The 22983-nt window shown below is 45.4% G+C and overlaps 1 protein-coding gene across 1 annotated transcript in view; it reads right to left on the bottom strand.

Moving 5' to 3' along the window:
* Positions 1–22983, bottom strand: part of WWP2 (WW domain containing E3 ubiquitin protein ligase 2) — a 150281-nt gene that overhangs the window by 77103 nt on the left and 50195 nt on the right. The window contains exons 5-6 of the mRNA XM_047835907.1: positions 8490–8627; positions 6562–6658 (exon numbers count right to left, since the gene is read on the bottom strand). Coding sequence (XP_047691863.1) covers positions 6562–6658; positions 8490–8627 — 235 coding nt within the window. The remainder of the gene's footprint in view (positions 1–6561; positions 6659–8489; positions 8628–22983) is intronic.

Genomic DNA, 22983 nt, shown 5'->3' on the forward strand with positions numbered 1-22983 from the left:
CAGTTCCTTAAGCGTCTGGCTTTGGCTCAGGTCACGGTCTTGCGGTTCATGAGTTTGAGCCCCACATCGAGCTCTATGCTGACAGCTCGAGCCTGGAGCCTGCTTTGGATTCTGTGTCTCCCCCTCTCTCTGCCCCTCCCGACCCGCACTGTGTGTGTCTCTCTCAAAAATAAACATTAAAAAAAAAAGTAAAAAAACAAAAACAAAAAAACAGGTGGCATCCTGGATCTGCCCTGTGAACCACAGTTTGCTATAGCTATCAGCCCAAATATCTTACATATGGACATTACCAACTAGCTAACATTTCCTCGGATATGCTAAGTTCTCTTTATTCCGCCTTGTCTCTGCCCTGCTGCACTCTCTTCCTGGAATGACTTCCCTTTCCCTGATGTCGCTGGTCTGCAAGCTCCTTTCAAAGTACAGCTCCAACGTGGGAGGTGTCCCCTAAATCCCCCAGGTGGATTTGGGTACACCGTCCACTATCCTCCTCTTGCATGTGAACTCACCACCATGGTGGGGTCCATTGCCCTATCCTAATTATCACCTATGTGTCTGTCTCCTGCTAGATGCCACAGTCCTTGATGACAGGGACCACGGCTTTCTATCTTTGTATCACCACAACATAGCTCAGAGCCTGGCATTCCTGTGTGTGGAACAAATACTGCCTTTAATTGCAGATAGCTGCCTTACTTTCTCCTAGCTCACGAAAAGTTCCCAACCAGCTTTCTGGCACACACCACACCTCTCTAGGCTCACAGAAAAGAAATGCCCAATAACTAGCTATAAAATGAAGAGATAAGTATATAGTACTGTATAGTGCATAATTTTAATTGGTATAAAATTAATAAATTAATGTATAAATGAATGTAATTAATCTCCATGACTACTTTTCAATGCCTTGCTTTGACTATGCAGTAAGACTACTGTCCACAGTCTCAATCCTATTCTATCTAAACCAACTACTCAGAAGAGAGTCCCTTGTAAGCAGGGACTGTGTCTTAGTTATCACTGAAGGAATAAATGAATTACACTAATTTCTCTTTTTTTTTTAATGTTTATTTATTTATTTTGAGAGAGAGTGTGGGAGCAGGGGAGGAACAGAGAGAGGGAGAGACAGAGAGAACCCCAAGCAGGCTCCATGCTGTGAGAGCAGAGCCCGACGCAGGGCTCAATCTTATAAACGGTGAGATCATGACCTGAGCCGAAATCAAGAATTGGACTCTCAACCAACTGAACCACCCAGGTGCCCCACACTTAACTTCTCTGCTTAATCCTTTTGCTTCCTCAGCAATCCTGAGGATTGGAAGTAAAAGCTGTTGGGCGGGAGGCTTGAATGAAAATTGTAAAGGTGTTCAGTTGAGCTTCATGCCGACAAGGTGACATCTCTAAATAACCGTGGTTTCAAATCAAGTAGCCTTTAGTCATCTCAACTGAAGGGGAGGTTAACAGTGGCCAGTGATAACTGAGAGAATGGCCCAGTGCCCAAAGACTCAACTCTCATCCTGTCCATCCCTCTGTCCCCATTAGCTTTGCTTCCCAAACCCTCCTGGTCCTCCCAGGACTCCCAGCAGCGTTCCCAGCAGATGCACGCCTGCTTGAGTTTATTTTTCTTTCCTTTCTGGGCTAGGCTGTCTGCAGACACAGCTGATGAGCTATTTAGAGCTCACCAGAGACCTTGGGGCTTTGTAAGTCTCTGAGACTACAGCTCTTTTAAATCTTCGGAGGTCATTAATGCCAAGGCACGGGAATCCATAAATTTGATATATTTTTATCAAAGCAGGATAAAAAGAGAAAGAGGAAAGGAGGGAGGATTAAAATTCTATCACAAGAGGTTCTGAAACTTTTGCACGTAAGAGAATCACAGGGGAGCACGTTTAAAATGCAGGTTCTGACCGACGCTGGCCAACACTCACAGCTGATGATGGACATAAGCAAATTCAAGGCTTCTATCCCTTCACGCCAAACACACATATGCATATACATTCATGCATGATCACACATGCTCTTACACAAAACAGACATGTACACACGGAATGAAGGAAAATTAATTGCCGAAGCCCCCTTACAGCTCCTTCAACAAGATCTCTTTCGGTCTTCAGACCTATTAATGAAAAAGTTCAGTGCATTCTTCCCTTTTGGTCTCCCCATTTCCCTACGTTAACTGTGGCAAATCTAGAGGGGCTCCTGGCTAGGTACCCAAGTCGGAGGAAATCTCAGGCTGTGCTTAGAGGAGCAGCATTGCTCACACACCACTCTGCGGGTCATCCGGGAGCTGGCTGCACCTCAACTCCCTGACTTCATATAACCGCGGCACGGGGAAAAACTCACAGGTGACGACGCATTAGCCAAGTACGGAGGGACTCAAACATCCTGACTGTCTATCCTCCAGTCTCGAATCTCACGCCCATTTCTAACCGAACAGTGACTCTGACGACAGCTGCCACTACCGGTGCGGACCCCCTTCTTTCCCTGCACGTATGCCCCGCTGCTGGCTTCTGTGGTTCACTGTTCGCCCCTTCCATAGTTCCCAAGACACTGCACGGGACCATCGGACAACAGATGACAGTCTCTCTGCAGATGCCCCCTCCACTCTGTCCTCGGTCTTTCCCTCTCCACACACGGACCTCTCTCTCTGAACTTCCCGTGATGCTCATGGTTTATTTGTTTCCCACACAACCCGTATGTATATCACAAAGACTGTGACCTCGCCATGGAAAGTAGAAGCCGTGTCGCGTGCAATGTGTGCACAGCACCAGGCACATCTCACATCTTCAAAACCTGAATTGACTTAGGCATGGCTCCCAAAGCCAGCCCTCATTCCAGCAAAATAAAATAAACGCTGGGGGATTATTAAAGGGTGTGGTAGGCCCTCCCTGTGCCAGCCAGCACACACTCTCCCAGGGGGCTCCTTTGCACACCAGGCGCTCGCCACTGTCGGACTGGAATGAGGAACACTGGCTGAGGATGCAGCGCAGCATGGCACGCTGACAGAATCCGGGGTAAGCCACGTAATCACCCCCACTCCAGTCAAACGCCGAGGAGTGTTAGACCAGCCCTCTCAGCCCACCAAGATTAGTGCCGTTCTGACACGTTACCTGGCAGTGGCCAGCCTTCATCTGGAACCCACTCCCCCAACTCCCAAACTCAGCTCTCAAGCCTGGGGGAGAGTTGGAACAGGACAGGAGCATAACCTCTGAGGCCAATGTGGATCACTGACTTAGAATCATTGGCCAATGTTACAAAGCCAGACTGCACGGAAGAAGTAAGTGGTCATTACTGAGCCTGGAGAAATCCTAAATTCTGAAATCTGTCTGCCTCAACAGCAAACAACAGTTTCTCCAACCTAATACCATCGCTGGTCAGTTTTCTCAGGGTGACAGAGGCTGCTTTTTACTTTTTTATTGTGAAATATGCCAGGTAAACAAAGGAATATATTAAATATATGTTTGCTTCTAAGAAGAAAAGGAAGATGAACACTCGAGGACCCACCCCCCACATTCACGGTGCCATGAAGTTTCCAAGTTTCCTTACTTTACCCATCTCCGCCCCTACAACGATAACCATTCTACTGAATTCAGGGCTAATTATTCCTTTTCATTTTTTTATTGCTTTACTCCCCATGGAGGTATCCATTAAAAAATATATGTGGTTTAGTTTGACATTTTTTAACTTTATATAAATTACATCATACTATATTTTGCCCCCCAGTGGCCTGCTCCTCTTGTTCAACACTATGTTTCTGAGATTCCCCCATATTGAAGCAACTATCTTTCACCTCATTTTTACTATGGGATAATATTTCATTCTAAGACTACACACAATTTATGACATTAATGCATTCTTTATTCAACCAGACCCACGCGCTGCACACTAATATGGTGTGTCTATAAATCAAGTTATGCCACATGGGTCGTTGGTGGCAATCCCATGCTGGCTGCCATGTGGCAGACCAGATGGTAAAATAACTAGAGATGTTTCACCCAATTATTCTTAAAGAGTGGATAAATCCCACTCAAAGAGCTTGGAGGTCATGCTTGGCAAGCAAATGGTCCCTTTGCTGGATGAACTTGGGTAGATGAACCTCTAAGTAAAACCCTTACATGGTTCTGGTTCTAAACCTTAATAAAGTAGGAGAAAGGAGAGGAAACAGCTGTTTGACACTGCAGTCTTAACCTTTCTGGGCACATCAGAGCATCCTTGATCATGGTGAGTGGCCCCCAAGTCCAGGAAAAACCTACCCATCAGACAGCAAAGGCTAAACATTTAGTCCAGAGGCAGCAGGGAGAAGCCCATCCTCCCTGCCCCAGGAAACCAAGGACAGCGGAGGATTGTCCTTGAATCCTGAAGGTTTCATTCATCACCCTCCTAACTACAGTCCTTGATGCAAAAATAATCAGCCATGCCACACTTCCCAGCTTTGGGGGTCAGGAGGGGCATACAACAGACTCTCCAGAGCAAAGGAACCTCCCACCACTCTCCCTGAGCACGCCCCATAGGCAAGCCCTCACACTGACATAGCCCATCTCCGTTATTTCCTACAATGACCTTCTGAGGCAGGCGATATCCCCATTTCACATGTGAAAAAAACTGAGGTGCTGAGAGGTTTAGCGGCTCGTCCGATATCACACAGCAAGTAAATGAGAGGCCAGGATTCAATCTGTATTTTCTGATTTCAAAGCCCCGCACCCTTGTCCAGTCAACTACCCCGCTACCATTGCTCGTGCACACCATCTCCTGAAGTGCGGCAGCAACGGGGGAAAGGAGTTCTCAGGGACACAGAAGACACTGCCTTCAGATGATCCTTTCACAAGTGTTTGCTATTGAACGGCAGCAGGCTCCATGTGAACACAGAATAAATACTTAGAAGGCAGAGGCCTGTGAAAACTCAGAGGCCATGTGTAGAAAAGGCTACAGGAGCTTAGCAGGCCAATGTGGATGCCCACACGGCCCCAGCTACTTGGAAGGCACTCTGCCCACCAATAATTAACCAGAATCGAATGTCTATCATGTGTGATGGGCAAAAATGCATCCAATTTTCTGTTGGAAGTCTGCTTGCTGCCTTAAAAGACAGTAATCCTCAGCACTAACAATGACAAAGAAGGGCTACTAGGACATGTGAATTTCAAGATTAACTAGAGAACTTCAGAGAGCAATAAATAGGTCAAGAACTTAATTCCAAAGTTACTAAGAGCCAGACTCTGCCTTCCAGCCCCCAAATAAGTGACATCAGTCACATATGACACAAACTTTCCGAGTCAGCTGAAAGACCAAGATGGCAGCTCCTAGTGCCAAAGCTAAGAAGGCATCGCTCTCAGCGGGTGATGTGCTGAGGTGTTCTTCTCCGCCAGCTGCTCACTACCAAAGAGATTCTGTTCTCTCTAGTTCTGGGTGCTCCTCAGGCCTCTGTTGACACAAAATTTGCCAATTATATCACTGGTCTTTACCCTGTGACACTTGCCTGTTTATCCCAACTTATAACTCATCTAGTGAGTCGAGAAAAAGTGAATGGTCTCCAGGGTGGGAGGTAACACCTTTGCAGAGGCTTGGAGAAAAGAGAACAGGAAAATGGCACCCTGGCTTGTAGTGACGCCACAGACAAAAGATCTAAACATCTGACCCTCTCTTGCTCCTGACACCTGCCTGGCACTGAAACTGTACAGACCCTCAAAACCACCACATCCAGTGAGGCTGATGGCTGTCATAAGAGGGATCATTTGAGACGCTGTGGGTACTGGCTGAAATCATACTGTGTTTCTCAAAGCATTATTCCCAATCCCTGGGATTTGTTCCAGAAGATTTTTACTAGTTTTTTATCTACTCTCTGCAGGTAATAACGATTTACAAACTGCACTCATATGATTCTTTTCCTTATAATTTCCTTAAAGTGTTTGGGGGTTTTATACACTGTGATAAATAATAAAAACAGGTTCCCAACTCCCTCCTCCCCACCTCTCTAATATACCTAAAACTATTCTCCTGTCTGGGAATTCAGTTGCCAAGGAAATGAGTTTGCACCATTAATACAGGTATGAGACAGGCATGCAGTAAATTAAGTCACTCTCGATATGTATAATAAGTATAATATAATTCAGACTTCCAGTTCAGGAGGTCTTAATCAATAGCCCAAAGGGAACCATGGATCACCCCCCAAAAACAGAAATGCACAGACAGAAAATCTCACATACAAAGAACCATTGCTCTAAACATTTGCATGTACATCCTAAAAGGATAACTGTGGTCGCTGACCCTGAATCACAAAACACTAGCCAAGCTCTGTTTGGCGGCTCTTAACCAAATAACCAGTTTAGCCAGTCCCAATCTCTGACAAGGAACCCATGATCATTCTGAGAATCCTGAGTTCTGTACTCCCCCCTCAGCACCTCCTTAACACACTGAGTCAGGGATAAGCCCTCTGGAAATTTCCAACAGTTTCTAACATAAACTGTTCCTCGCCACCTCCCAACATGTTTTCCAATAGCTCTGAGCACCTTCCCAGCTCCTCCTTGTCCACAAACGGGGCGGGGCGGGGGGGGGGGCGGGGGTTGGGGGAGGTTGTCTTACCGAGATCTCCCACCAAAGCAGTTTGTGCTGGGGGGCTGGTGTCGGTTGTCTGGAGCGACAGCTGTCCCGCTGGATTCTCTTGAAGGTGGCTGGGATCCTAGACAGGGGACCCATCACAAGAAAAGACAGAAACATTGAGAAGCTCAGCCCTGGTTTGTTTGAGATTGTGGCTCAGGAACAAAGTTCACTCCATGCGTTCGGGTTATCCACCACACCTAGCAAGCCACAGCCTCCAGCTCGAACAGGCAGAGGGACAGCCAGATGAGATCTGACTGGGGCCCCCACACAGAGGCGCTCAAACCTGGGAAACAGCTCTTCTTCTCCAAGACCTTCAAGAACACCTCAAGCACTTCCAAGCAACTTGCCTTGTGCACTGAATAAACTTCAGCTGCACCACACGAGACGCAGAACCCATGCTGACCGTGCAAAGTGGGAGCAAGTAATTAGGGCACTGCACTCGTCCATATCACAACCAGAAAGCTCTTAAAAAGCCAAATCAGATTCAATTCAAATCAAATTATGACACCGTTTTGCTAAAAACCCCCTCAACAGCTTTCTGCTTCTTAGGACGAGGTCCAAAGTCCTCACCAAGGCCTTCGAGGCTGGGTGGTCTGAGCCGAGCTGCCCTTGCAGCCCCGCCAGCCACCACTCTCCTTCCTGCTCTCCACGTTCCACCTGGCCGCCTCTGTTCCCACTGCAGGCCGAGCTCTCTCCCACCTTGAAGCCTCTGCACAAGGGACCCCTCGACCTCTCACTCAGCTACCCCACTCCTGCACCTCCCCACACCTCCCCCTCGGCCCGTCTAATCTCTTCAGCTCTGGCGGGTCCCAGCTTCCTCAAAGAAACCCTCCCTGGTCCCCAGCTGAAGTGAGACTTCCCGAAAGTATGGGACTCTCATATCACCCAGTACTTTTCCTTCATCGCTTTGGTCACAATTACAGTTACACAATTATTTCTGCACCTCCTTGTTTCATGTCTAACATTCCCACCTCCACCAAGTAAATCAGAAGCTCCTAGGAGTAGAGACCATATGAATTTTGCCCCCACCATCTGGCTAGCACCTGGTCCAAGACCTAGTACGTACCAGGTGCTCAATTACGGATATACGTGCAGAATGAGCGAATAATTCATGTTTCCTCCATGCACCAAAAGTGCCCAAAGCACCACTCAGTCCAGGGAGGTTTCTCAAGTCAAGGCCCATCCAATCACTGAGATTCCATCCTACTGCCCTTGCATTAGAATGCAAATCTCACTCCCTCAAAGCTACAGAAAGCCTGTTTGGGGCCTGGAAAGTGCCACAGTTACATCACATTTAACGAGAAAAATTATGGAGAAACCCAGCCCATCTCAGACCTCAGACTTCATGAAATAATTTCCTGCTAGATCCAAAGGTGACTAATTTCAGAGTAGATCAAAAGAAACAAACTGCCCTCATTCAGGACAGAGTGGGTGATACTCCAATTTTCCTGCCTCTGTCTCTATTTTGCTAGTGTGAATCTCTAAGACACACAGCCCCCTTTCTCACCCGATACTGTCTTATAAAAGACACCTTCAAGCTCCTCCAGGAAGTTTAACTGTATTGGGAAGAAAAAGGGGCCCCAAGTAACATTTAATAAAAACATCTTATTTTCGAGAGCCCGTGTGGGATGAAAAGATATTTTCTCTGCTCTCAAAGCAAAGTACAACACACTTACAAAGACCTGGCATTTATTTTGGTCCTTTATCAGAAAGCTGTCCTTAAAAAATCATGTCACAGTTTTGATCATGCGAAGAACTGCTTAAGAGGAATCAGGGGGCCAGGACTGGCTGAGCGGCACCCAAACCCAGGTACCTGGTAGAGAACCAAGCCCCGGGCACCTCCTCCTACTCCCACCCAGGCCTGCCCCGCCCCATCCCGGCACAACCCTGGGGAGCAGGGCGGCACTCACCGTCTGTCACGGCACTGCCATTAGGCACGCTTCCCAGATCAACAGTTGGCCCGTCCAGGAAAATTGTCAGCTCACCGCCCGAGACAACACCGCCTTTGTTCTCCGTCTGCAGGTTCAGGGTCAGCTGCGTGTTCTCCACTGTTGAACACAAAAAGCAACAGGGATGGAGTAAAGCAAATGCACCCCACGTTAAGACTGGGTAAGTTGTAAGCCCTCATTTAACCTACTCTGGTGTCCCCGGCAACATTTTCCTGCATCTTCAAATCTGCCTCGGGGCGTGGAAAGAAGAATGGGAAGGAAGAGGTCTAATCTAATCGTCATCACTGTTGTATTAGATGGGTGGGAAAAGGCTGTACTCCTATTTTTCAAAACATTTTGTATCATTGGGTTAGCTACCTAATTTCTCCATGACTTCTTTGTCTGCTTGTACTCGAAGGACCATGAGAAGAGCAAAGAGAAATTGTGGCATCCGGAGGAAGGAGTCACAAGCCAGCAACCCCCCTGCCCATATAGACAGACAATGGTGGCAAAAAAAAAGAGAAACAGGTCAGGAGACCCTGAGGCAGTGTCACCAGGAGTCATCTCTAGATGAAGGATTTGCAGGGGCTTCTTCTCTTATTTGTGTTAGAAAGTATTACTTGTTTTGAATTTTCACTCCTGAGGAGGTCTCACTTTGAAATGAGGAAAAAACGTTAAGCAATGAAAGTTTAATAAAGGTGAGTCAGCTCCACAATCGTCCCGTGGCCCTGGGTTAGTCCGTAAGGATAAACCAGCCAAAAAGGGGGTCTACAACCGAGGTGGGAAGGCACCTCGGAGTCATCCAGCCCCTGGGACACCAGGCAAAGTCAGCCCTGTGGGCAAACAAGAAGAATCGCGGAACCACAGCAGAAAAAAGGAACAAACTGACACGAGGCAGATGCCCCAAAGCCTACGTGGGCTAGAAACTGCGGCACAAGCGCCCCCCGACTCCCCACCAGCAGGCCCGGCCACACAGAACAGCTTCCACCCAGTTACTGCTCGGGAGCCATTCGGTAATTACCAAGAGAGCAGCGTTTATGAGGATTTCCAAAGGGCCTTCCCACATCTTACAAAACCAGACTACAAAAGAGCCACATACTCCAACCTCCTTCCCCACCCACCGCCCACCAAACCGCCACTTTATTTTATCTCTGAGTTGCCACTAGATTATTATAAGCTATCTCCCTGGTCCTCTAGAACAAGGCAGGGTATGCATAAATAAGTATCTCTGTGAGCACTTTCTAGAAACAACCTCTCCCCCCAACTAAAAAAGCCTGTCCCAAATCAAAATACAGACACAGTCCTTTAAGAACTTAGGAAAAGTCTGGATCAAATCAGGATCTACTATAATAATGTGGGAACCAGTTACCCTTTGGGTTTTCAAGTTCTCCTAAGCATCTCTCCCTTACCTTAATCTCTCTTCCCTGAAATGGATCTCTCCAAATCCTTTGGAGTCTGTTGCTATTTTCGGTCACTTTCACTCAGGAACTTGGTGAGTTCCAAATATTTATATAAAATAACACTTGTAATCTGAAAACTAGTTTCTTCAAAAGTCCAGCAGTCAGGAAAGAACTGAGGCCTATTGACAACCAGCACCCTTTGCCAGCCATGCAAATGAGCCACCTTGGAAGTCAAGCCTCCAGCCCTAGTCTTGCTTTCAGATGACTATGGTCCAGCCAATGTATGGACTACAGCCTCATGAGAGATCCCTGGCCAGATTTCCCAGCTCAGCCACTCACAAATCTTGACCCACTGAAACCAGGAGACAACAAACGTTTATTATTGTTGTTTAAAAGAAAAGTCAAGGGTGTCTGCCTACTTATTATGCCTAGATCCAGGGCCCAAGTGGAGCACAGAGTTCAGGAGGGGCATGTGCCAGGGAGACTGGGTTCAAATCTCACTTTTACTACGTGGTGCTTGTAGCGTTGTGCAAATTACTTAACATGAGCACCAGTCTCCCCATCTGGAAAACAGGAGCACCCCATGGGCTCCTAATAAGCTGTCATTTTTATTATCTCCCTGTTGACTTTCCTGTTTCTAGGCTGAAGAGTCCCAGTTCTCTTGGTCTCCTTGTTCACTGCGAAGTTGCGCCTCTCTTGACCTTTTGGAGCCTTTTCTGGGTTGCAGCAACAAACTCCAAAAAGTCTTCTAAGGTGAGCTACTTAGAAGATGAACTGTTTTCTCATCTTGTTTCCAGGACACTTCCTAAAGATGCCCATCCTTTTGGATTCAGCACACCAGCTTTGGAAATGTGCTGGGATGAGTATTCCAGAAGGGTTCCGTGATTCCTTTCTTAGTGCCTCAAAGGCCATTATTTTACAAATGTAGTGTGGGCATGTCTTCCCCTCCTTTCTGGAGGGATGGTAATGCTCAACGGGAAGGCAGAGGCGGCCCAGGCCTCTTGTTGCTGATTTCAAACTCCTGACAGTCACACTGCCATGGTCCTCTGACAGAAGCCACAGGCGTAACTTGACTTTTTCTCTACATGGTCTCATCTCAAGGCTCCAACTTAGCTCTTCTCTTCTGTTTACCCATTCATCATGTCCAGTAGAGTCATTATATACCGGTAGGCTCAGAAGCCACCTTGCGATGCCCTGAAATACATTTTATCTTCAAAAAAAGCCAGTGGGAAGGGACGTCTTTCCCCCTTCAACAAAACTTGGGAGACGATAATGCTCCACTGTTCTATTCGCTAAAAAGAGAGACAGAGTCGGAGATACCTCTGGCCATCACTGTCAGAGCCAAGTGATCAAATGAAGCATCACTAACAGCAAGACCACCCGACACACAAACTTCATGACGTGACACAGGATGAGGTACACAACATCGCTTTTTTTAGGTAACTTTTTTAAGTTTATTATTTATTTTGAGAGAGAGAGATAGAGACCAAGCAGGGGAGGGGCAGAGAGAGGGAGACAGAATCCCAAGCAGGCCCCAAGCTGTCAGCGCAGAGCCTGACGAGAGGCTCCAACTCACCAACTGTGAGATAGTGACCTGAGCTGAAGTCAAGAGTCAGACACCTAACCGACTGGGCCACTCATGCACCTCGCAACATCATTTTTCAAGTCTTCTTTCTAAAAGCATTTAGCCTGAATCCAACTAACCCACTAAATCTCCTTCCCAATTTGCAGGAAATATAGGGACAGAGAAACAAATTCACAATACCACGAGGAAGCAATCAGACAAATCCAGAATATGGGACACATATATAATATCCTGGACTCTTCAAAAAGACAATGTCATTACACTGCTTCTTTTCTAAAAAGAGGGGCAAAAGGACACCTAGGTGGCTCAGTCAGTTAAGCACCCAACTCTTGATTTTGGCTCAGGTCATGATCTCATGGTTCATGGGATTGAGCCCCGTGTGGGGCTCTGTGCTAACAGTGCAGAGGAGCCTGGGATTCTCTCTCTCTCCCTCTCTCTCTGCCCCACCCCGGTCCATGCACTGTCTCTCAAAATAACTAAAATCTTTAAAAACTTACAAAAAAAAAAAAAAAGGCAAGGAGACTCTTCTAGATTTAAAGAAGTATAACCACCAAACGCCATGCCATGTTTTACCAAACATCGGCTTGAAAAGTATTCCTGGGGCAATTGGAGAAATTTACATCCAGACTAGATATTAAATGATGTATGAAACGACTGCTAATTTTCCGAGGTTCAACGTGAATGTCATTCTCGGGAGATGCAAATTATGCAAGTATTCTCAGATGGTTTTATAGGAGAATACGCTGAAGTTTTTAGGAATGAGGTGCCATGGTATCTGCAGTTTACCTTCAAATGGTCAGGAAAAAGAATGCACACACCCACAAGCTCACACGTGTCGGCAAAACAAAGGCAGCAGCGTGCTAGCAAGGTCTAGGTGGAGGGCCTCTGGGTGTGCGCTGTATTACTCTTTCCATTCTCCTGTAGGTTTGAAATTTTCATAATAAAAAAGTTGGAAAAGGGCTTTTTTAAATTGGCACGGCTATTAAAAAATTAAGCCTCTGAGAACAGAACTCCCCATTATTCTCTTTGAAAAAAATACCTGAGCCAGGGGAGCCCTACAATGCATAATGGGACTAAAGAAACCATTAGTTAATTGAGTGACAGACCTGAGCATACCGGGGAGGCTGAAAGGAGTAAGTGTGGCTGGAAAACATATACTGGAATCCCAGCTATAAATAGCAGCATTAGCCACTTGGTCTCCGGGGCCCTCGGGTTTCACTACAGCCACACTGACGACTCCACAAAGGGCCTTTTTCCTGCAGCATGTCGTCCTGCTGCCTTGTGAGGCGCTGCTCAAAAACCAGGAAACTGATGGAAGAACAGGTACGGTACAGTGATTTCGCCTAGGAAGCGCACCTCGTCAGGCCCCCTCCACCTGTGGTCACGCAGTTCACGGACGTGGAGCAAGCACCTCCTAGTCTCGTCCCTGAGATTAAACAGAAACAAAACAGACAAAAACACCGTGCCTGGCTGTTTCTATTCTAGTTGGGAGACACAATAAGCAAGCTTTTTGTTTTTTGTTTTTTAAGAAAATTGCATAATCTGTTAGAAGGTGGCAAGTGCAGGAGAAACACCAGTGAGGAAAGCGGGTGGTGAGCGCTGGAGGCGGGAGGAGGACCTGCAGTCGTGAGGAAATGTCCCTGGGAAGGCAACAACTAAGCAGAGACCAAAAGAAGGATGGGGCAGGGGAGGCCACGTAGGTATCCGGGGAAGAATCTTCTAGGTGGAGAGAAAAGGAAGCGCAGAGGCCCCACGTGGGAGCATGCCTGGCATGTGTGAGGAATGGCAAGGAGGCTGGTATGGCTGGAATGGCCGAGGGAAGACAAGAGCAGGACATGAGGGCAGTAGGTAGGTAACCAGAGGCCACAAGGAGACCCTTGGAGCTCTTGCAAGGTCTCTGGAGTTTACTCCGTGTGAGATTGGGAGCCATTAGGGGATCGTGAGCAAGGAAGGGACGTGACTGGTGCTGTAGTGCTATCACTCAGGCCACGGGAGGAGCAAGGGCAGAAGCACATGAGACCTGGTAGGAAGTCAGTACAATATTCCAGGCCGGAGCAGATGATGGGTTGGGCCAAGGCCATGGCAACACGTTCTGGGAACACAGTGGTTAACGAAGACTCTACCCTGGCCTCCTCCCTAGCACGTGTTAGGAAAGACCCATGACTCCCACCAAGCACATGGGGCCCCCAGACCCTTGGAATGAAAGCTTTGGGCAAGAGGATGGGCAGGCACTGCAAAAAGCGCCAACTCAGAGCATGGCCGGAGGAAGTCTGATTCAGTTACGGCCAAATGGAACATATATAATGAAAATATTCCGCTGGCAGGAGACTTCAGTTCTCTGAGAAAGCCAAGGTCCCAGTTAGCGCGTGCTAGTAACTTCAGCAATCAGCAAATGTACTTCTTCGGTTATGGGACTGTGCCCTTCTGTTCCATTCTAAGTACTAACTGGCTATCCATACCACATAATGCTGTGTTATGAAGGTCAACAGACCGCAGGAGAGCCGGACATTAGAATCTAGGGGACGAGAACTTACAAACTCTCAAGGACCGTGCCAGGAGAACACTGGGCAAGCTAGCATGCCAATGGAGACCAGCAGACATTGGGCACCACCAACCTCATCAGAAAGGAAAAAGAAGAACCCAACCAGATCAAGCATTTTGATCTGCCTATGAGTTTACAGGAGACACAGGGGGACAGAGGAACATGTCAAAACACACTTCAGGAACATAAACAGCACAATCCTTAAAATTGTCTTCAACAATCAACTCTGAGGGGTAAAAAGAGGAAGGAGAACATATTGGTTAAAAGGGACTGAAGAGACCTATCAGCATTACTTGTATCCCGATTCAAACAAACCCATGGTAGCAAAGAAACTTTGTAAGACAACTGGGGAAACATAAAGCCGGGCTAGATATCTGATGATATTTCAATAACTATCAGTATGCTTTTTAGGTATGAAATTGGCATTGCGGTTACGGGAGCCCTTATCTTTTAGAACTGCAAAGTAAAATACTTACGGATGAAACACACCTGGGGTTTAAGGAAAAACAACCCAGCGGGGACTGGGGTAAGGAGTAAGATGAAACAGGGATGGCTGTCGGTAGGCGGCTGTGGAGCTGACTGACAGGCTCACAGGGGTCCACGGGCTGTTCTTTCCACTTTCACGTATGCCTGACACTTTCCAGAACAGTTTTTATTTTCAAGCCAGCATACCTCAGGCACAAACAGTGAATGAAACCAACTAAAATTCTTATAAGAATTCAATATCACATGTGCAGTTTGAAATACAAAAAGGTAGGGAATGTACAAACAAGCTGCTTCAGGAGTAACTCCAACTTTTATTTTTCCTTTACTTCAAAGCCTCAGATTTGCAAGTGGCTTTAGGTTAATAATTTCCTACTGGGAAGAGCAGTTATGTGCAATAAAGATGAGTAATATTTTTCTAAGAGTGACTTTTTCCCTTTCTTGACTTGGACTTGTTAATATGCTTTTTGCATATGGTACCAATAAGTATAGATAAATAGGGCATGGAAGTTGCCTTCCTTTTTCCAACAAAAGAAAAAACTATGTAAACCAGAACTGCCAAAATGTGCCACTATTAATGCGATTCAGTTATGAAATCCAGAACTCCTGCCTGGACAGTTTCACTGCAGTGTATGAAGGAACGTTCTACTTTAGAATCTTCTGTCATCACTGCTCCCTCCTGCTCCCACACCACCAAAACTTATGTGCACGTACACACATTATCTTTTAAAAGGAAGAATCTTGTTTTTTTGTTTTCCTCCTAACACTGAATACAAATGTAAGGATTTACCTGGAAATTTGAGAAAAATAAAACCAGACACAAAAGTAGGATACCTTTAAGGAAGGCTAAGTACTCTCAGGTCAAGCATCTCGGAAGCCCGATGAAGATGTGATTGATTTGGCCTTAACAGAGCTGCTCAGTGGAACAAACAACCTTCTTCCTGTCTCCTCCTGCCCCCCAATCCCATAGGCCCATCAAAAGAAAGTGAAAATAAGCAGGGCATTCATTAACAGGTCAGTGTTCATTCTACACATAGCTGTGAAACACTGGTGCACAGAGGAACGGAACAGGAGGAAATTCCAGAAGGGCAGAGAGTAAATAGTCTCCTTTCCATTCCCCGCCTCCCTGTAACTCAGACACACACAGGATGGAGTGTACCCCAGATTTAAAGAGAACACTCTTTCACATTCCCTTTGCAGTAAAGGAAGCCAGAGGCTTCCAGGATTTACTGTTATGATGTCTCTTTGGCTTCCAAACTTAGCCAGAGCCTAACAAGAGAAAGTCTTTTCTAGCAAGCTAGCATCAGATCATAAACACTGGAATTCTTATTGGGGTGACAATGTTGACTCTGCTTCACCCCACCTCTCCTCGGCCCCCATCACTGATGATTTGGCAGGCTCTTCCCAGAACACAGGGTGCAAGGAAGAGTCTACTTTGGCCTTGAGACTCTTCTGTATGCTGCTGCTGGGAGTCCCTCAACGATCTCGAAGTAAAAGTTTTGGTCTACTGGGGGTTCCATTAACTCCTTTAGAAATGAAATTAGCTTCATTTTACGAAGCCAATTTGTAAATTTTTATTTTCTCTCTTTCTTTCTTTTTCATTCACTCAAGAAGCATTTTCTGGGCATCCACTATCCGCCTGACACTGTGCTAGAAGCTGGGTTATAATGAAGAATGAAAATAGACTAAGTCTCTGCATTTAGGAACCTCACAAGTCAGTTGAGAGAAACAAATAAATAATCTAGCAGAGAAATATAAAGTTGCAACTGTATTAGCAGATTCCATGCAAGACATCAGTGTCCCATGAGCACTGGATAGCTGGCCTCATCAGTGCATCAGGAAGTTTCCTGAGGAACTGACAACTCAACTGTGCTCTGAAGTTTCAAGCATACAATTAGCGTGTTGAAGGGTGGGGTGGAGTGAAGAGGAAGACCATTTCAGGCAGAGGAAACACCAGGTGCAAAGGCCTTGTGGCACAATGAGCTGGATGAATTTAGGAAACTAAACAGAGATGGAATTGTGACCCAAATGGGGTAGAAGATCCAGATGGTGGCCATACACTGCAGTGCCTTGTGGGTCCGCCATGTTGAAAAGTTCTTCTCTATCTTAAGAGCAGCAGCAAGTTACTTAAGGGTTTTTCATCAAGGTGTGACAAGATCAGCTTTGTGATTTCAAAAATCATTCTGTCTGCACACAAACTGGAAGAAGGACAGAAGTAAGGAGGCCAAAGGAAAACAGCAGAGGTGGAGACAAAAGAGGTAGGCAGACTTGCAGACTTGCAAAGGTAAAAACCAAGAGAACCTGAAAACAGATTAGCAAAGTAAGTGGGCAAGGAGGATAGAGGTATCAAAGATGACTCATAAGCTTCTAGGTCACCTAACTGGACAAATGGTGGGTCTACATATTGAAATATGGAACAATGGAAGGGGATCAAGTCTGGGGAAGTGGCGATGAGGTCAGATTTGGACATGTTTCTGGCATATCCACAAGGAGACAGCAGGAAAGTGGGCAGGTACATAAATAGGGAGCTCAGAGGAGAGATCTGAGTTGGAGATTCAAACCTATGGGTCATCTGCACGTGGTGGTTATGCATAAAGAAGAGGTATGGGTGGGAATGTGATCACAGAAGACGGAATGATAGGGAACAGTTAACAGTCAAACAGATGAAGATGACCTTGCAAAGACAGAGAACACTCAAGAGAGGCAGCAGGAAAATAAGGAAGGATTCCTGAGAAGGCAGGAAAAATGGGCTCCGAAGCATGGATGGAGAATCCGTCCTTAGACAGTAGGAAGAGTGACAGCTCCCCCACCAGAGGAAAGAGAGAGGAGGCATTAGGCACACGCATCCTCATTTCGGTACACGACAGATCCATCGATCATGATCATCTTTATTTCTTTTGATTCATGCCAAAAGCCAAAGCCCATGCAGGAACAGACATTTTCCTTTACTTACCAAAAAAAAAAAAAAAAAAAAAAAAAAAAAGCGCACGGCATGTACTTTTCAGAACGAGCTATTCATCACAGCCATCCACTGAGTAAGGTACATTAGAGCCAGAGTCTTTCTTGAACCAACTGAGGGTCCTTTTAACACAGAATACATCTGTCTTGGTAAACCTCACCATGTGTCAAGCTGTAGCATATGCTTTAATTTTTTAAGTGATTCAGGGGCAATAAATACAGATATGGGGAAGTAAAGTCTTTAGAATAAACTGTCAATCCATGAGTTACTGCTGCTTTGTCATCAGAGCTCCTCATCCCCAACGGGAAGGAGAGTCCTCACACCCACGAACGGCAATTCCTAGATTCCTAGATCGGAGCCACCCTAACAGCTCATCCATTCTCCGTGCCCTCAAGGAACCTCAGCAGCCACACCACCTCTCCCTGTGGCACGGGATCAAAACCATGTTTATAAACATGGCAGGGGCAGGCTTCCAGTGAACAAACCTCCTTTTCAATGGTCTTTAAATACAAAATGTAGGAGCCTGGCCAGAAGAGAACTTTTACGGTTAAGATTCTGCTTTTAAAAATGCAGCAGTTATAAACTTCCAGTTACAAGATAAGTAAGGACTGGGGATGTAATGTACAACATGGTGACTATACTTGATACTGATCTATTTGAAAGTTACTGGGACAGTAAATCTTAAAAGTTCTCATCAAAAGGAGAAAAACATGTTTTCTTTTTTCTTTCTGTATCTGAGATGATGTATGTTAACTAAACTTGAGGTAATCACTTCACAATTAAAAAAATCTCCTTTTTAAAAAACTGCTTTTTAAAAATTACAATTTCTGGGTGCCTGGGTGGTTCAGTCAGTTAAGTGTCTGACTCTTGGTTTCGGCTCAGGTTATGATCTGACAGTTCGTGGGTTCAACTCCCACATCAGGCTCTGTGCTGACAGCAGAAAGCTTGCTTGGGATTCTCTCTGTCTCTATGTCTCTCTCTCTCTCTCTGCCCCTCCACCCTATGTCTCTCTCACTCTCAAAATAAATAAAACTTTAAAATATAATGAAATAAATAAAAATTATAATTTCAGATGAGTGAAATATGCCACAATGAAGATATGGATTAATGATGATCGAGAGTGTACAAGAACCTGGAAAATTATTCATACTACATATGTTAAGTCAAAGAAAGAACATGATGGGGGGTTCAGTCGCTTAAGTGTCCAACTCCTGGTTTCAGCTCAGGTCATAATCTTACGATTCATTGAGTTCCAACCCCTCATCAGGCTCCGTGCTGACAGTGCAGAGGCTGCTTGGGATTCTCTTTCTCCCTCTCTCTCTGCCTCTCTCTCTCTCTGGCTTGCTCTCACTCTCTCTCAAAATTAAGTCAATCCAAAGCAGACTCTGTCCTGACAGCAGAGAGCCCAATGCGGGGCTGGAACTCATGAACCATGAGATCATGACCTGAACCGAAGTCAGCGCTTAACCAACTGAGCCACCTAGGCGCTCCCAAAATAAATAAACTTAAAAAAAAAAAAAAAAAAGAACATGATGTTATAGAATGCACCCTATTATTAAAATCCCATAAAAATAAATATGTAAAGGGACAAAGAAATAAATTAAGCAGAGAAAAACTGTAAGTTGTGCTTCAAGAGTAAGATTATGAAACACAGGTTTTATTTTTTAATTTCCATTATCTGCATAGTGGATATATTTTTTTCTTAATTTCCACATCACTTAGACATGTATACAGGAAGTATTTACAAATGAAATGACATGTTATCTATTATTTGCTTTCAAATATTCCCCCAAAAAGTGGGGTCTGGAGGCAAAAGGCAATCTGACATGCTGATCCTTCTTAAAAGTGGGTAACAAGTACAAGATACTTAATTATACTATTCTGTCTATTTCATTTATGTTTGAAACCTCCCATAATAAAAAGTTTTAAAAAGTCCCATGTATACTATGTAATATTGCCTTCACAATAAATAATATTAACTTAAAAAATAAAAAATAACAACAGCATGCTTACTATGAAAACCTGAAAACAATACAGACAGGCAAAATATGACACCTGCCCCATAAGTACGCACATTCCAAATCGCTTCCCCAGGATATAACTCATGATTGTCAACCTTGTGTGAAGTCACTGTACGTGCAAACACCGGCACAAATACATATAACAACCACATGTGCAAAACTGACTTCATCCTAGAAAAGTTGTACCCTTTGATTTCTCACTTAATGTGTTCTGTGAATCTTTAAAAACGTATACAGAAGCAGTCTATCCACACAGTGGGGTTTCAGGAATGTGGGAGGGGCATGTTCAAGGTGAATTCAGCCTTGACTGGAATGCCCCCCTCCACGAAAGTGAATGTATGTAATGTATGCATAAACACTAATTAATTAAGGGAAGCAGGGAGGAAGGGAGGAAGGGAGGAAGGGAGAAAGGGAAGGAGGGTAGACACAGACATCATCTGAGAAATGTGTGCCGTGCTGGCCTGACAGCAGTGTGAAAGTGCCCACCCTGTACCTAACAGTGGCACTGACTGCCACCCATCTAACCGTGCCATCTGTGCTCTGGTGCAGGATCATTTGCCCCTCCAACATACCACTCTGCGACAAGAATAAGCGTCCCACTCTAAGAAAAATACTCGTAGCGCCCTGGAACACTTAAGGAAAAGGGAAAATAATACACTCAAACGAGATGAATGAGGTTCAACCCTAACACTGCTGCAGCAGCCACACCATCTCCCCTGGGAGAACCTAGGAGACCGGAACGGACAATCAGGCGGGAGCCGCTCTCAAATAACTGCAAAGTAGAGGCTTGAACACTAGAAGAAATGTTTCAGGGGTTTTTTGTTTGTTTGTTTGTTTGTTTGTTTGTTTGTTTGTTTGTTTTTGCAAGGGGAAGGAAACAGCTCATATCCAGGCAACAGTCTCATTTTCCTATCATCGATTCTGGGCTCTCTGCAAGGCCACCATTTCATGCCTATAACAGCTGTCAGTTTAGGAGCGGAATGCTACGTGGCTGATGAGAAACAGCGTGGGTCCTCTAGGACGTGGCACTATGCCTCTGTGGAGCAGGCTTAAGAGGAATGAGAGACATTTCTAGAACTGTACAAATAGTACAGTCCTATACCAACAACCTGATTTAGGAGAAAAGTTTCTCAAGTCTTCCTTGAGTAACAACCTCTAGACCTTCATTGTCCAAGGGGAGAGCCCTGAGCCACATGTGGCCACAGAGCACTATAAATGTGGCCAGTCCAGACTGAGATGTGCTGGGAGTGTAAAACAACACACCAGATTTCAAACACACCACACACACACACACACACACACACACACAATGCAAAATAGTCTTTCTTTATATTGATTTCTTTCTCAATAATAATAACAGCTTTCTTTATATTGATTATATAGTAAATAATAATAGCTTTCTTTATATTGATTATATAGTAAAATGATAATATTAAGGATATATTGGGGTAAATATTTTTTTAATGCTTATTTATTTTTGAGAGAGACAGAGACAGAGACAGAGACAGAGACAGAGTGCAAGCAGGGGAGGGGCAGAGAGAGAGAGACACACACACACAGAATCCAAAGGAGGCTCCAGGCTCAGAGCTGTCAGCACAGAGCCCCCCATGTGAGGCTCGAATCCACAAATTGCAAGGTCATGACCTGAGTCAAAGTTGGATGCTTAACCGATTGAGCCGCCCAGTTGACAAGTGGACTAAATAAGATACATTATTAAAATTAATTTCATATTTGTTCTCATTTTTACTTTTTTTTTTTTAATTTTTTTTAACGTTTATTTATTTTTGAGACAGAGAGAGACAGAGCATGAGCTGGGGAAGGGCAGAGAGAGAGGGAGACACAGTACCGGAAGCAGGCTCCAGGCTCTGAGCCATCAGCCCAGAGCCTGATGCAGGGCTCGAACTCACAGACCGTGAGATCGTGACCTGAGCTGAAGTCGGACGCTTAACCGACTGAGCCACCCAGGCGCCCCTCATTTTTACTTTTTAATTTTTTTTTTAATTTATTTATTTTGAGAGAAAGAGTGCAAGCATGTGAGGGGCAGAGAGAGAGAGGGAGAGAGAATCGCAAGCAGGAATCCTATTCAGCGTAGAGCCTGCCTCGGGGCTCGATCTCACAACCTTGAGATCACATCTTGAGCCAGTATCAAGAATCGCACACTTAATAGATTGATTTACCCAGGCACCCCTGTTTTCACTTTTTTTAATGTGGCTACTAGACAATGTTAAATTCCATACACGGCTCACATTGTATTTCCAGAGCTGCTCCTGTGTCTCCTCCCTGCCATTTTTTGGTCATAACCTTGAGCAGCTCTCAGTGACCAGACCTGCTGGCCCCAAGGGCCATCTCTGTGTGACCCGACTGCACCAAGTTCATTGTTGTCTCAAAGCTTCCCATTTGCTGTTCCCTCAGCCTGGAATGCTCAGAGGCATCTCTTCTCAGCCTCTGGAGTCCTAGTGCTGCCTCCTCAGGGGAGTCTTCCTTGACACCCCCTCTCCCAGGACAGGTTAAGTGCTCAGTGGAACAGTCCCAGAGCATCTTGTATTTCCCTCCATCGTGTCCACCACAACGGGGCTAGTGTGCACCCGTACTTGTTTAACATCTGTCTGTTTCCTCCCCAGACCCTAAATTCCAGGACCGTGCCTTGTTCACTGCCACATCTCTAGCATCCAGCCCAGAGCTCAAGGTAAAAATTTACTATGTGAGGGGCACCCAGGTGGCCCAGTCGGTTTTGCGTCCAACTCTTGGTTTCAGTTCGGGTAATGATCTTGCGGCTCATGGGCTTGAGCCCCGTATTACGCTCTGCCCTGACAGCACAGAACCTGCTTGGGATTCTCTCTCTCTCTCCCTCTCTCTGCACCTCTTTTGCTCGCTCGCTCTCTCAAAATAAATAAATATTTTTTAAAATTTACTATGTGAAAAAAAATAAAAATAAAAATAAAATTTACTATGTGAGGGGCATCTGGGTGGCTCAGTTGTAAGCAATGGACTCTTAATTTCAGCTCAGGGCATTATCTCATCATTTGTGAGTTTGAGCCCCACATTGGGCTCTGTGCTGACAGCACAGAGCCTGCTTGGGATTCTTTATCTCCTCTCTCTCTCTCCTCAAAAATAAATAAACTTTAAATAATATTGACTATGTGAATGCTTGTAAGTAAACTTCATACCCACCCCCTGCTCCCAGCAGGTCTCACAAACGTAAGAAAATGCCTATAGAGATTTCCTCTCCTCCAAACCCCTGCTCCAACACTGAGAAATCGTTATATCTAAAAGGAAAAAACGAAAATGGGGGGAAAAAATGTCCTGACCACCTACTACAGACTAAAATGCAAAAGGTCACAAATATACCTCCAGGAAAAAAAAGGGGGGTGGGGGGGAACCAGCCTTGGCCATCATTCATGTTTCGAAGGGAAAAAAAAAAAAAATCACTCTTTGCTCAAATACATGTTCCCAGGAGACTGACTGACTTCCAAAACCGATAGGCTT

Source organism: Prionailurus viverrinus, chromosome E2, assembly GCF_022837055.1.
Source record: "Prionailurus viverrinus isolate Anna chromosome E2, UM_Priviv_1.0, whole genome shotgun sequence".
Classification (NCBI taxonomy): Eukaryota; Metazoa; Chordata; class Mammalia; order Carnivora; family Felidae; genus Prionailurus; species Prionailurus viverrinus.